General features: G+C 43.2%; 1 protein-coding gene across 8 annotated transcripts in view; it reads right to left on the reverse strand.

Moving 5' to 3' along the window:
* UVSSA (UV stimulated scaffold protein A) overlaps positions 1–14,566 on the reverse strand; it is a 93,649-nt gene that overhangs the window by 25,082 nt on the left and 54,001 nt on the right. For all 8 annotated transcript variants that reach the window (XR_012158763.1, XR_012158765.1, XR_012158766.1 and 5 more), the window contains exon 10: positions 12,509–12,661. Coding sequence is in view for 3 of the 8 variants with exons in the window: in XM_073342783.1 (XP_073198884.1) it covers positions 12,509–12,661 (153 nt within the window). In the remaining 5 variants the exon portion in view is untranslated. The remainder of the gene's footprint in view (positions 1–12,508; positions 12,662–14,566) is intronic.

Raw genomic sequence — 14,566 nt, forward strand, 5'->3', positions numbered from 1 at the left:
TCCTTCATTTCCAAACAACTTGTCTTCCCCAATTTCCCATTTAATATTATCACCTAACAGCCAGTGGATTAGCCACTAGACCAACGGGGCCCATGCCCAGGGGCCCCAGCCAATTGGGGTGCCCCCGCACCCTGACCCCACTCCCCATCAGGAGCACGGGGGAGGGGGAGAAGGGGGACTGCAGGCAGAAGGGGTGGGGAGGCGCCCCCCACTTGCTCTGGCCCAGGGCCCCACAAACCCCTAATCCGCCTCTGCCTGCCGTTGTAATTTCAGTTGTGACTTGGCTTTAGAAGTCAAAGTGGGCCAAAAACTGCTTAAAATAAATAATTCCATAGTCAACACTATCCTTATCTTGATAACCTGACTGTGTAGCAGATGAGGTAAAATAAAGTAAGACGAACAGTTAAGCTACTGTTCAGTGTATGCTCTTATGCCTGTCTGTTTTGCTCTTTAACAGCAGCAAAGGAGCAGGGGCTGGAGTGACGACAGACTGCAGTATACTGTAGACTAGGGAACGGAGCCAACAATCAACTGAACCTTGTAGCAATTTTTCTTCTAGGTTCAATAGCTAACTCTTCTTTTTGACACTGCTATCAGCTCACAAGTATTTACAGGAAGTTTCTTCAGGAAATTAAAAGCAATATACTGAAAACTTATTTTAAAACTGGAGAGATCTCATGAAAAATAGTCATTTTATGAAAAGCAGAACCATTTCCTGGTCCAAAAAAACCCAACAACCTGCCTCCCCCACAAAAAAAAAAAACCCCAACCCTTTATTACCCTGGTGCAAAGGCAGTAAACATCTATTGCTTAAGAGGAGGGAAGGACCTATCCACTGAATGATGTAGTATTCTCAGAAAAACAAAAAATATTAGAAAGTCTGGAAAAAGAGTGTTAAGGAAATGTCTTAAAAAGACAGAAATATGCAATTCAGTGATCCCAAAGAACCTTCACTCTGCTCCCAACTCCCACATCCATCACATGTTGCATACAAGATGAAAATATTTGAATGAAGGAGGTCTTGATAAGGACTTTATGTACACATTGGGCAGCCAAGGACATTTTACATCCACTATATTTGTGCACTTGTAGTCACCTCCACATGGTTCTTTCCTTCCCAAGCACTCCCATAACTGGCCTCTGGATGGATCAGTCTCCCTCCATCCTATGCCTCCCACTCATGTGGTTCCCTCTCTGTCACTCCCCAGCAATGAAGCTCTGCACTTTGTAGGCTCCATATAGCTTAATATATCAAGACAACACTTTTATTAACAACTAAGGTCTCAATTCAGAAAGACACTTATGCATGTCCTTAAGTCCCACTGAAGTCAATGTGCTTAAGTGTTTTTTGAATTGGGCCCCAAATGAGTCCTCCCTAACAAACTTTAGAACAAATCTGGAGGACTTGAAGTTGATCTCACACCCACTTTCAACTTCGCTGGTTAAAGTGGAGTTACTCCCTATTTACACTAGTGTAAGTGAGATTAGAATTAGGCTCAGTGTTTCTAGGCTAAAAACTATTTTAGAGTTGTAGTGAAACCTAATTTTTAAATCTTCCCATCTTACAAATTCCTCCTAAGAGTTGCCTCATATGTTTCAGAAACATTCTATCCTGGCATATAACAACTGGATTAATTTAATCGTGGCAATATTAGGGGGATGAATCCAAATCGGTTTTATAATACAAGACTAGCTTCAACATTCACTGTAGTAAGACTCGGAGGAGAGGAAGGTGATCAGGAACAGTCAACATGGATTCACCAAGGGCAAGTCACACCTGACCAACCTGATTGCCTTCTATGATGAGAAAACTGGCTCTGTGGATATGGGGAAAGCAGTGGATGTGATATATCTTGACTTTAGCAAAGCTTTTGATACGGTCTCCCACGGTATTCTTGCCAGCAAGTTAAAGAAGTATGGATTGGATAAAATGGACTAAAAGGTGGATAAAAAGCTGGCTAGATCGTCTGGCTCAATGGGTAGTGATCAACGGCTAGATGTCTAGTTGGCAGCCGGTACCAAGCAGAGGACCCCAGGGGTTGGTTTTCTTCAATATCTTCATTAATGATCTGGATGATGGGATGGATTGCACCCTCAGCAAGTTGTCGGACAACACTAAACTGGTGGGAAAGCTAGATACGCTGGAGTCTAGGATAGGGTCCAGGGTGACCTAGACAAATTGGAGGATTGAGCCAAAAGAAATCTGATGAGGTTCAACAACGACAAGTGCAGAGTCCTGCACTTAGGATGGAAGAATACCATGCACTGCTTACAGGTTGGGGACCGACAGGCTAAGCAGCAGATCTGCAGAAAAGGACCTGGGGATTACAGTGGACGAGAAGCTGAATATGAGTCAACAGTGTGCCCTTGTTGCCAAGAAGGCCAATGGCATACTGGGCTGCATTAGTATGAGCACTGCCAGCAGATCGAGGGAACTGATTATTCCCTTCTATTCGGCACTGGTGAGGCCACATCTGGAGTACTGCATCCAGTTTTGGGCCCCTCACTACAGAAAGGATGTGGACAAATTAGAGAAAGTCCAGTGGAGGGAAATGGAAATGATTAGGGGGCTGGGGAACATGACTTACAAGGAGAGGCTGAGGGAACTGGGCTTATTTAGTCTGCAGAAGAGAAGAGTGAGGGGGGATTTGATAGCAGCCTTCAACTACCTGAAGTGGGGTTCCAAAGAGGATGGAGCTAGGCTGTTCTCAGTGATAGAAGATGACAGAACAAGGAGCAATGGTCTCAAGTTGCAGTGAGGGAGGTCTAGGTTGGATATTAGGAAAAACTATTTCACTAGGAGGGTGGTGAAGCACTGGAATGGGTTACCTAGGGAAGTGGTGGAATCTCCATCCTTATAAGTTTTTAAGGCCCAGCTTGACAAAACCCTGGCTGGGATGATTTAGTTGGGATTGTCTAGATGACCTTCTGCGGTCTCTTCCAACTCTAATCTTCTATGAGGCTATGCATCTCGTAATTTACGATGACAAAAATGTCTTTATACTCTCACTGTTAAAAAAAACATTCCAAGAAAAGACCCTTTACAATATATAAATATTTTAGTGAAACTCTTGAAAAATGAAGTATTTTTTAGCTTTACAAATGATGTGGTGGGATTGTAAGGTGATGGATAATAAAAGTAAGTTTGATTCATTCTGCTGTGCTTGATTTTTTTTCTTAATTCCCTAAAATAGGACTGACTTCAAGCTCTAAATCAACAGTTTTATAAAGCCACAATGAAGTCATAGGATCCCTAAAAAAAGTATACTAATATTTTAGATTGCTATACACAAAGTAGCCTTACATAAACTTGCAGTAAAATTCTAATGCCCCCTGGTGGTCTGATTTTTTTCCCTAAAATTATCAAATATTTATATTCATGCTAAAGTGAAGAGGTACTCATGATATGCATACAGGCTAACTTACCCTGTGTGACACAGCCTCATTTGATATTTTAACATAATCCCTCCAAAAAAACATCTGTATCCAGTATTTTTCAATGTAATAAAAAACAGTTGTCTTCCTCTTTGTAGCTTTCCTTAAGATGCCTGGTATGTTTTAGGGAGTTGAGCTTAAATAATGGACTGATGTCTGCATAGCCATAAGCACTTCCATTGACTATGCCTTTATAAACCATTTCCCCCCACCCCCACAACTCTTTCACAACTATATTTGCAGGCAAATGAAAAAAGAACAAAGCAATGTTGAAAACTAGAGTTATTTTGTTTAGGTGCATGTTCCCTATGCAGTACACAAAGGTGGTGGATTTCCATTTTTTGGGGGGTGGGGGTGAGGGGTTGTGTATAACTTTGTAGGACAGAAGTCCTTTAATGGACCACCTGGTACACATCATCTCTGCAAATGCTTGGTTACATGAATAACTAATATTAGGAGAATGTTAAAGAGACAAGATGAAAATAAACTCACCTCAGTGCAAAGGGGGCAGCCACTTGGCTATGTCCACTCCCATCCTATTTTGTAGCTGTGCTCTTTACTTCCTCTTTTTTTTTTAAAAAAAAAAAAAAGAGATCTCAACTTTATCTCTCCTCACTGCCTGCAGCCCCTTCTGCCCCCACTTCTCAAGGTTACTTGGCAGTTTTGGTTCTGTCTGCCTGTGTTTTTGCTACCCTTCCAATTTTGATGTTGCCAGCAAGTTTGATCATAGTTAGATTTATATGACAAACAACTAAACTTATTATAAGAACTAAGGCTCAGTCTAACAAAGCATTTAAGCATGTGAATAGTCCCACTGACTTCACTGGGATTACTCATATGCATGAAATTTAGCACACATTTACTTAAGTGCTTTTGTTGGATTGCAGCCTTCATTTCCTGTGCAACAACCCAAGCAAGCAGAGGAATCTAAAGGAAACTCTGCTTGAAAATGCATGCATGTGACTAGTGAAATTTTCTAAGGCGGTGGGGATCACCACTGGAATGAAAGCAGCTGCATGGACCACCTGGAAGAAAAAATGGTTACTCACCTTCTCGTAACTGTTGTTCTTCAAGATGTGTTGTTCACATCCATTCCAATGAGGTGTGCGCGTACGCATGTGCACGGTGGCCAGAAGATTTTTCCCCAGATCGGCCTGGGTGCCCTCTGGAGCTGCGCCTTCATGGTGCTCAATATAGGGCCCTGCTGACCCAACCCCCACTCAGTTCCTTTTTGCCAGCTACTCCGACAGAGGGGTAGAAGGGTGGGTATTGGAATGGACATGAACAACACATCTCGAAGAACAACAGTTACGAGAAGATGCATAACTGTTTTTTCTTCTTCGAGTACTTGTTCATGTCAATTCCAATCAGGTGACTCACAAGCCAAAGTTCAGGTGGTGGGGTTGGAGTCTTCCACTGATTGGAGCACTGCTCGTCCAAAGGCCGCATCGTCTCTGGCCTGCTGGGTAATCGCATAGTGCGTGGCAAAAGTATGTCTGGAGGACCACATGCTGCTCTGCAGATTTCCTGAGGCGCAAGCTTTGTCAATAGCTTTCCTGGCTCAGGTTCCCACTCACGAAATCTGCAGAGCAGCGACGTGGTCCTCCTGAACAAGCACTCGAAGAAACGTGGAACCCCCATCCCCTTGTTTGTTGATACAGAACATTGCTATTGTATCGTCCATCATAACTGATGCACAATGTCCCGTTAAGTGTGCATGGAAGGTCTGGCATGCTAGGCGTACCTCTCTCAGCTCTCTGATGTTGATGTGGAGAGCCAGGTCGGCCTGAGACCAGAGACCTTGAGTCCTATGGTCTACCAGATGAGCTCCCCAGCCTAAGTCTGATGCGTCCATCACAAGCGAGAGACACGGCTGCAGACTGGTAAAGGGGACCCCTGAGCACGCCTCCTGAGGGTCGAGCCACCAGATGAGGGAGTCGAGGACCGAGCACAGCAGGGTCACGAACCTGTCCAAGCTGTCCCGGGCTGAACAATATACACTGATGCGAGCCACAACTGAAGAGGTCAAACCCCGAGTCTGGCATGCTGCACAATGTAGGTACAGGCAGTCATATGTCCGAGAAGCTTTAGGCAGTTTCTTGCTGTGGTGGTGGGAAACTGTCTTATGCCTCGAATGATATCTGTCAGGGCCTGAAACCTTGCTTACAGCAGGTATGCTCTGGCTTGGGTCAAGTCCAGTACTGCCCCTATAAACTCTATCCTCTGGATGGGGGAGAGTGTTGATTTTGCTTCGTTTAGAAGGAAACCTTGGTTGTCGAAGGTGGCTCTGATAAATCTGACCTGTGCTTCCACTTGGGTCCTGGAGCAGCCCTTGATCAACGAGTTGTCAAGGTATGGAAACACCTGTACCTGGTTCCTGCACAAGAACGCGGTGACAACAACTGCCATGCACTTGGTGAAGACTTGAGGTGCTGCTGACAGGCCAAAAGGAAGGACTGTAAGATGGTAGTTCACCACAAACCTTAGGTACTTCATGGGGAGCTGAGTGACCATGATATGGAAATACGCGTCCTTCAAGTTGAGGGCAGCATACCAGTCTGCTGGATCCAGTGATGGGATGATTGAGGCCAAAGAGACCACGCGGAACTTGAGTTTCTTCATGAAGTTGTTGAGTTCTCGCAGGTCCAAGATGGACCTCAGGCCACCTTTGGCTTTCAGTATAAGGAAATATTGGAAGTAAAAGCCCTCGCACCTGTACTCCTGAGGAACCTCCTCCACTGCCCCTAGAGATAGGAGCGACTGCACCTCGTGGATAAGGAGCTGCCCATGAGGAGAGATGGGGAAGGATGGTGGAAAGGCAGGAGGGCAGAGAATTGAATGGAGTATCCCCTCTCTACCGCGTGGAGCACCCAAAGGTCTGAGGTGATACGGGACTATGCACGGTAAAAAAGGGATGAGAAGGGACAGTTGGGTGGATCCAGTTGGGTATCTAGTGCGCTATCCTCAACTACGCCTTAAAAAAGGCCTGTTTATATTGGCCAGAGCCCTGGCCTGAAGATGGGTGCGGTCACCTTCTGCTGTTCCTGTTCCTCCTCCATGAGCAGCCCTGACGGTTCTGTGGCTGGTAGAAATGTGGAGGAGGTTGCGGCCTAAAATGTTTATGCTGTGTAGCAGGAGTATGGAGGCCCAACGATTTGAGAGTGGCTCTCGAATCCTTCAGGCTATGCAGCCTTTTATCCGTCTTTTTGGAAAATAGAGCCAAACCCTCGAAGGGGAGGTCCTGAATAGTTTGTTGGACCTCATATGGCAAGCCTGAGACTTGGAGCCAGGAGCCCCTCTTCAAAGTCATGGCCATAGACATAGCAAGTATCTATCTAGTGCAGCTTGTAGCGAAGCCCTGGAAATGAGCTTCCGTTCTTCCACAACAGCCAAAAACTCAGCACGGGAGTCCTGCGGCAACAGCTCCAAAAATTTAGCCATTGCCCCAAATGTGTTGAAGCAGTACCTGCTGACAATGGCCTGCTGATTTGAAATGCGGAGCTGTAAGCCTCCAGTGTAGTAGATCTTTCTCCCATGAAGGTCAAGCCTTTTCACCTCCTGATTTTTTGGGGAGGGTCCCTGGAAGCCCTGATGCTTGCGCTGGTTGTCAGCATCAACCACAAGAGAGTCAGGTGTGGAATGCGTGTATAAATGCTCATAACCCTTGGACGGCACAAAGTAGTGTCTTTCGTTGCACTTAACTCTAGTGGGCAACGAGCCTTGGGTCTGCCACAGAGTTTTCATGGTGTCAGAGATGGTCTTTATGAGGGGCAGGGCATTATGTGCAGGTCCAGAGGGGGTGAGGATGTGCACCATTGGATCTGCATCCTCCACTGCTTCCTCCTCCTGAATGCCCAGCAGGCCCACTCCAGCCTCCTCTTCTTTTGCGGCACCAGCGATTGTGAGCGGTGCCTGTGTGTGGCATGTGACCCGTGAGTGGAGCCGGGATGGTGCCGTGAGTCCTTATCCTTACCCGGCACTGGTGCTCGTGTTGACAGTGCCGCAGCACTCCGCACCGAGGAGGAAGTACTCAGCACAGGGTCCATTAACCCAGCGTTGGGCTGGGGTGGAGTGCTGCCTCCATTAACAAGACCTTCAGGCGCTGCTCTGTCTTTTAAAGTCCTGGGCCTAAAGGTCTTACAAATGGCACAACGATCCTTCTGATGGTCCTCTCCTAAAAACTTTAGACACGAGGTGTGAGGCTCGCTTCTGGACATACACTCGCCTCAGGCTTTGAAGCCCGGAGACCCTGGCATGCCCTGGCGTCAGGAAAGCGTAGAAGAAAACTTATCTAACACTAATGAACTACTAACTATTAACGAACAATGGAAAACTAATGGAGAGCAACGTAAGAAACTGCTAAATGCACTTGTTGAGACAAGAGCACAGGGAAGTTCCAGCTGTCACTGGCAGTAAGAAGGAACTGAGGGGGTGGCAGGTCGACAGGGCTCAATATTGAGCAACATGAAGGCGCAACTCCAGGGGGTGCCCAGGCCGACCCGATGGATGCTGCTAGGGGAAAAATCTTCCAGCTACTGTGCATGTGCGCGTGCACACACCTGATTGGAATCGACATGAACAAGCACTTGAAGAAGAACTCTGTAGTTCACAGTTTAAGAACCAATGCACTTAGGACTTGGCTACACTTGCAAGTTAGAGCGCATTAAATCAGCCCCGGCCGCTCTAACTCCTGAGGCGTCCACACTTAGAGTGCCTGGACTCTGCAGCTGGAGTGCTCCTGGTAATCCACCTCTATGAGAAGCATAATGCTTGCTGCGCCCCAGCTGAAACACCTGGGTGTCAGTGTGGATGACTTCTTCCATTACTGCGCTGTGATTGGCCTCCGGAAACGCACCCCATAATCCCCTGAAGTCAAGTGGCCACTCTTGTCATTGTTTTGAACTCAGCTGCAGGTATGCGGATCTCCCCTTTCAAAGCTCCATTTCTGACAGCCAGCACGCTTATCTGCCCCAGGACAAAGCAAACCATTACTGTGGAATGCTGCTGCTGTGAGTTTGTGTGAAAGAGAGGCAGGCAAGGGGGAGGGAGGTCTGCTGCTGTCTGAACTTACAAGACAGCATGCTGACACACGCTCTCCCCCCCTCATATACACAACACACTCCCTGTCAGATTCCACCCCTGACCCCCATTTAAAAAGCACACTGCAGCCATTTGCACACTAGGATAGCTACTACAATGTACTGCTCTTTGTGGTGTTGCAAGAGCTGCTAATGTGGCCACGCCAGTGCGCTTGCAGCTGACAGTGTAAACACACAGCAGCGTTTTCTCTGCTGCAGTCTCCAAAAGCTGGTTTAACTCCCAGTGCTCTACATCTGCAAGTGCAGCCAAGCCCTCAGAGACAGTCTGTCCTCAATACAGGTGAATAACTAGGTATTAATAGGAGTTCCACATACAGAGGGAGAAAAGAATATATTGAATTTAAGAGTTCTTATAACAGCTTAATGGGCTACTGTCATTGGGCTAAACATTGAGGATACTTTTTGAAAATACAGTTTAATCCAACTTCTTTGTAGAGTCCATTATAGTACTCTCCTTGAGAAAAGATTAATGTACATCAGCTGCTGACTAAATTAAACATCCATTAAAAATTAGCTTCCTGATAATCACAATCTCATAGAATCACAGAATGTAGGACTGGAAGGGACCTCAAGAGGTCTTGTAGTCCAGTCCCCTGCACTCAAAGCAAGACTAAGTATTTTCTAGACCAGTGGTTCTCAACCTATTTACCATTGTGGGCCGCATATGAGCTCTCTGTGTTATGTGGGATGCATCCACACAATATATATACTACTTTTATGGCCCTAAGGATGTCACATGGGTCGCAGCTACATATTGATTGGGCTGCAAGTGGTCTGTGGGTTGCGAACCACTGAGCTAGACCATCCTGACAGGTGTTTGTTAAACCTGTTCTTAAAAATCTCCAGTGACAGAGATTCCACAACCTCTCCAGGCAATTTATTCCAGTGCTTAACCACCCTAACAGCTAGGAAGTTTTTCCTAAAGTCTAACCTAAACTGCTCTTGCTGAAATTTAAACCCATTGCTTCTTGTCCTATCCTCACTGGTTAAAGAGAACAATTCCCCCCCTCCTCCTTGTAATAATCTTTTATGTACTTGAAAACTTATGTCCCTTCTCAGTCTTTTCTTTTCCAGACTAAGCAAACCCATTTTTTTCCAATGTTCCCTCATAGGTCATGTTTTCTAGACCTTTAATCATTTTTGTTGCTCTTCTCTGGAATTTCTCCAATTTGTCCACATCCTTCCTGAAATGTGGCACCCAGACTGGACACAATACTAACACTCCTGCTAATACATCCCAGAATGATGTTTGCTTTTTTTGCAACAATGTTACACTGTTCACTCATATTTAGCTTGTGATGCTCTATGACCCCCAGATCCATTTCTGCAGTACTCCTTTTTAGGCAGTCACTTCCAATTTTGTATGTGTTCAGCTGTGGAGTACTGTGTATTTGTCCTTATTGAATTTCATCCTATTTATTGCAGACCATTTCTCCAGTTTGTTCAGATCATTTTGAATTTGAATCCCATCTTCCAAAGCACTTGCAACCCCTCCTAGTTTGGTATTGTCTGCAAACTTTATAAGTATACTCTCTACGCCATTGTCTAAATAACTGATGAAGATATCGACAGAACCGGACTCAAAACTGATCCCTGAGGGACCCAAGTTGATATGTCCTTCCAGCTTGACTGTGAACCACTGATAACTACTCTCTGGGAACAGTTTTCCAACCAGTTATGCACCCACCTTACAGTAGCTCCATTTAGGTTGTATTTCCCTAGTTTGTTTATGAGAAGGTCATGCGAGACAGTATCAAAAGCCTTACTAAAGTCAAGATATACCACATATATCTCCCTGTAGAAACTCTCAGAATAGTGTTATTAACAAGTTATAATGTAAAGCAACTGAAGGTTGAAGATTTTCTACATCTGATTTAAAAAATAACAAGTCTACATAAAAGCTGCATATATCCCCTCCTTTATTTTTCAGTGCATCTTGTAAGGTATTTATTTCTACCACAGATAAAGTCAAAGGATCTGGCAATGTCTCTCCTAATTTTTCAGTAAGTATATTCTACCCAGGTGTCAACAGTATAATGCTTGCAAATTTATACCTGCCTCTGGAAATTTCCACTACATGCATCCGACGAAATGGGTATTCACCCACGAAAGCTTATGCTCCAAAACGTCTGTTAGTCTATAAGGTACCACAGGACTTTTTGCCGCTTTTACAGATCCGGACTAACATGGCTACCCCACTGATAATGGTATAATGTGTGTGCAGTTACTTAAATTATCTTTGGTTAGGTCGGCATATCTGTAGTTATAGGCTATAAGGTTTAGAAGTGTGCCCTCTATTTTATTGGGAAGCATAAAAATAAAACACACGAGGCAGACAGGCAGTCAAATATGCTTCTGATTTCACTTATGACTTGAATAACTCATTTGCAATGTAAAATAAAGCCTTTCCACTGTTTAGGCAGCATCACAGACAAATACTTCTTATGGCTTTACTGAAAACCTTTACCATTCTATCAACTTTAAAGAATTCACTTCATAGGACAGGACAGACTTGGGAGGCAGTGTGTTAAAGCATCATACTGTGTCAAATTTCACTCTCCATAGTGACTGCTCAATAACACAAAGTCTGTGCAGTGTTTTACATGATTTGGGGCACAGAAACACTGCCACTACTATTGCTACTTTCTGCAAACGTTACCTCTGTGAGCTAAATCAAATTGGGTGAATCGTAACAAAAGACAATAAGAAATCAATTACCATTTGAGTTTCTGTCCAAGAAGGCATTAGAAAATCAACGAGTTAGGGAAGAACAGCAGAACATGAAGTTTGCTGTTCTTCTGGAAAGTGCAGTATGAAAGAGAAAATGTGTTAGCATCATCATCTGTAATGTAAGGAAGAACAAAAGACCCTGTGCCAGGGAAACTGATGTTCCACATTTGTGCAGAAATGTGGAAAAATTGATTATGCTATTACCCCCAGGCTTCATGCTGCTGCAGCAGTTATGGTTTGTTTGTATACCATTATTACTACAGATATCCACACAAAGCTAATTGTGATTAAGCTGTTTTGCTTTGGTAAGAAAACAAACTCAAAGTAATACCAGTGAGGCCATGAGAGTTTACCTTTTTGATTAGCAACACACACATACTTCCAATCTTTTACCTGTTTTAACCCAGTGTGGGACTTACAAGCCCTACAGTTTTGTGGTGCTTCAGTGCCAATTTCTGCAGCAGATACAGATACATTCTTTGTCAGGGAAATGGAAATCTCCTGCTTGTTCGGAGAGAGCAGATGCATACCCATTAGCTACAATGTGAACAAAAAATGGAAGGACGACTTTGAATGCCAGGTTAATAATAAAAATTACAGCGCTATGAATAGGTTTTAAAATTGCCAATTAGAAACAAATCTCTGAGGTGCAGGTGTAAACTGTCCTAGTGTTGCTGGTCCTGCCACAAAGTTGGCACCACTCTGTGTACAAGAAAGCACAGCACCTTCCCAAACAAGGAAGAACAATAGTTGTATTGTTAAGGCACTCAAGCCGGGGCTCAGGTGATCTGGGTGTAGTTCTTAGCTCTGCCACAGATTTCTTGTGTGACCTTGGGCAAATGACTTGATCTCTCTGTGCCTCAGTTCTCCATCTATAAAAATGGGAATAATCCTTTTTTTCTACCATTGGTCTGTCTTATTCAGATTGCACACTCTTCAGGGCAGGGTCTGTCTCGTATTGTGTTTGTAGAGCACTGAGCACATGGGGCCTCTCTCTCAGCTGGACTAGGTGCTACCATAAATACAGATATGCTCTGAAAGACTAAAATACTTAATTCAAATCCTATCCCCTCAAAATACATCTAATTGTAAGTTAAAGTTACTAAGAATGTTTATAGATCACTTACTGTAAAGGAAAGGAGAAAAGTAATTATTATCAGAAGCAGTAGGGTTCATCCCCTGCACAACCTCTCAGACTAAACCAATCTTTTTGTTTCTTAAAAGAAAAATCAGACTGTATTTACTTGAGAATTTTGCCAGCAGTTGGCTGGTCCTGTCCCCAGTAGTAAAGATCTAATCCAAAGGGTATTATAGGAGCTTTAGCTCTTTCTTCTTCTAGTTTTCTTGTCTCACTGTCAAGCTCTCCTGAAGCTGCTGGCTTGGGATTTGCAGATGCACTGGAGAAAGATAATAAAAAGTCAATAGAGAACAATAATGATCACAATTATTTCCCTGCTTTTGCTAACCTTTTGCACCAACACTCACGTTATCTAAGATCCACTAGGACTTCTACTATCTACTTTAGTTGGTTTGTTCTTTAGGATATAGAGTATGATGCTGTCATACAAGCAGAGCACAATATATTGTTAAGCTTATATTAACACTCAGCTCATGACTGTGAAAAAATCTTTTAAAGCAGCTTGTGGGACCCTAAAGGTCTGTATGTGATGTAATAATGGATCATAGATGGTGTAGTACAACAAAAGCCACAGTGAAGTTGTTGTTGAAAACCTAATTCAGAACCGTCTTGCTTCTGTAGATTTATGTCCATGTTTGTACTGTCATTACGTAGATTGCAACATCCTTGTTTTGTGTCCACAGCATTCCATCTCCCAGACTTGCACTACTGGGGTTTTCAGCACCACCACCAATTCTACCTTTCCCTTAGCAGAAGTTTTGTGTTACAGAAGGACACAAGTGTATAAAGAAAAGAGGTAGGTAAGGTTGTTAGCTGTTCTCAAACACAGTACTCCAAAGTATATTAGTATAAAGGGGTTTTTACCAGGTGCATCATTAGCAAGTAAAGGGATGGCCTTCCACTATTTGACTAAAGAATGCCCACTACCAGTTATGCAATGTTAGATAACAATTCACTAAACCCAAAACATGAAGTTGCAGAGCCTAAGCACTTCAGTAGCCCAAATTATGATGGTTTTACTAATTTATAGTATTAAAACACAAACATCTTTTTTGAATTTAGAAATCTAAATTTTTAAGTTTAGTTTGTTATTGCCATATTGATTAAACCCTCTAGAAAACTAATGGAGTACAGCACTTTGCCTTTGCAAGATTGTGCTTCAGCTTCTGCTAGCTTTTTACACTATACAAGTGTCATTTGGGGAGATGCCAGTCCATTAGCAGGTTACTCCAGTCACAGGGAATACTAGGGTCCACACTCAGAGATTTGCAAGCATGGCATATCAATCTCCGCTACAATAAAACCTCAGAGATATGAGCACCAGAGTTACGAACTGACTGGTCAACCACACACCTCATCTGGAACCGGAAGTACGCAATCAGGCAGCAGTAAAGACAAAAAAAAAAAAAAAAAGCAAACAATACACTACTGTGTTAAACATAAACTACTAAAAAATAAAGAGAAAGTTTAAAAATAAAGATTTTACAAGGGAAGGAAACTGTTTCTATGCTTGTTTCATTTAAATTAAGATGGGTTAAAGCAGCATTTATCTTCTGCATAGTAAAGTTTCATAGCTTTAGTAAGTCAATGTTCAGCTGTAAACTTTTGAAAGAACAACAATAACATTTTGTTCAGAGTTACAAACAACCTCCATTCCCAAGGTGTTCATAACTTTGAGATTCTACGGTAATTCATAGTCAGGACTGAAATTTCAGGAAGCTCTGAGTAGGATTGACAAACGATAGTCTTTGAAATCAGTATGACAGGCCTCAATAGCTGGCATTTATGACACAGTAAGTCACCAGGAAATCCAAGGCTTTTGAAACTATTTATTTGCTAACCTAGTATTAGGATTTGCAAACCATAACATTCCCCCAGAAAACAGAATCATTTTTGGATGGGATCCCTATGATAAGTTCTTAGTAAAAGATTTTCTAAAGAATCTACAAAAAATGATTAGCAAAACCTTGATTTCTAATCACGCAAGTGTTAAGACTGGGTATAAAAAAAGTATTTTAAATACAAATGAGTAATATTTTATAGCCTAATCCAGTGGTTCTCAAACTTTTGTATGGTGACCCCTTTCACACAGCAAGCCTATGAGTATGACTCCCCTTATAAATTAAAAACACATTTTTAAATATTTAACACTACTATAAATGCT

Source organism: Lepidochelys kempii, chromosome 4 (assembly GCF_965140265.1).
Source record: "Lepidochelys kempii isolate rLepKem1 chromosome 4, rLepKem1.hap2, whole genome shotgun sequence".
Classification (NCBI taxonomy): Eukaryota; Metazoa; Chordata; order Testudines; family Cheloniidae; genus Lepidochelys; species Lepidochelys kempii.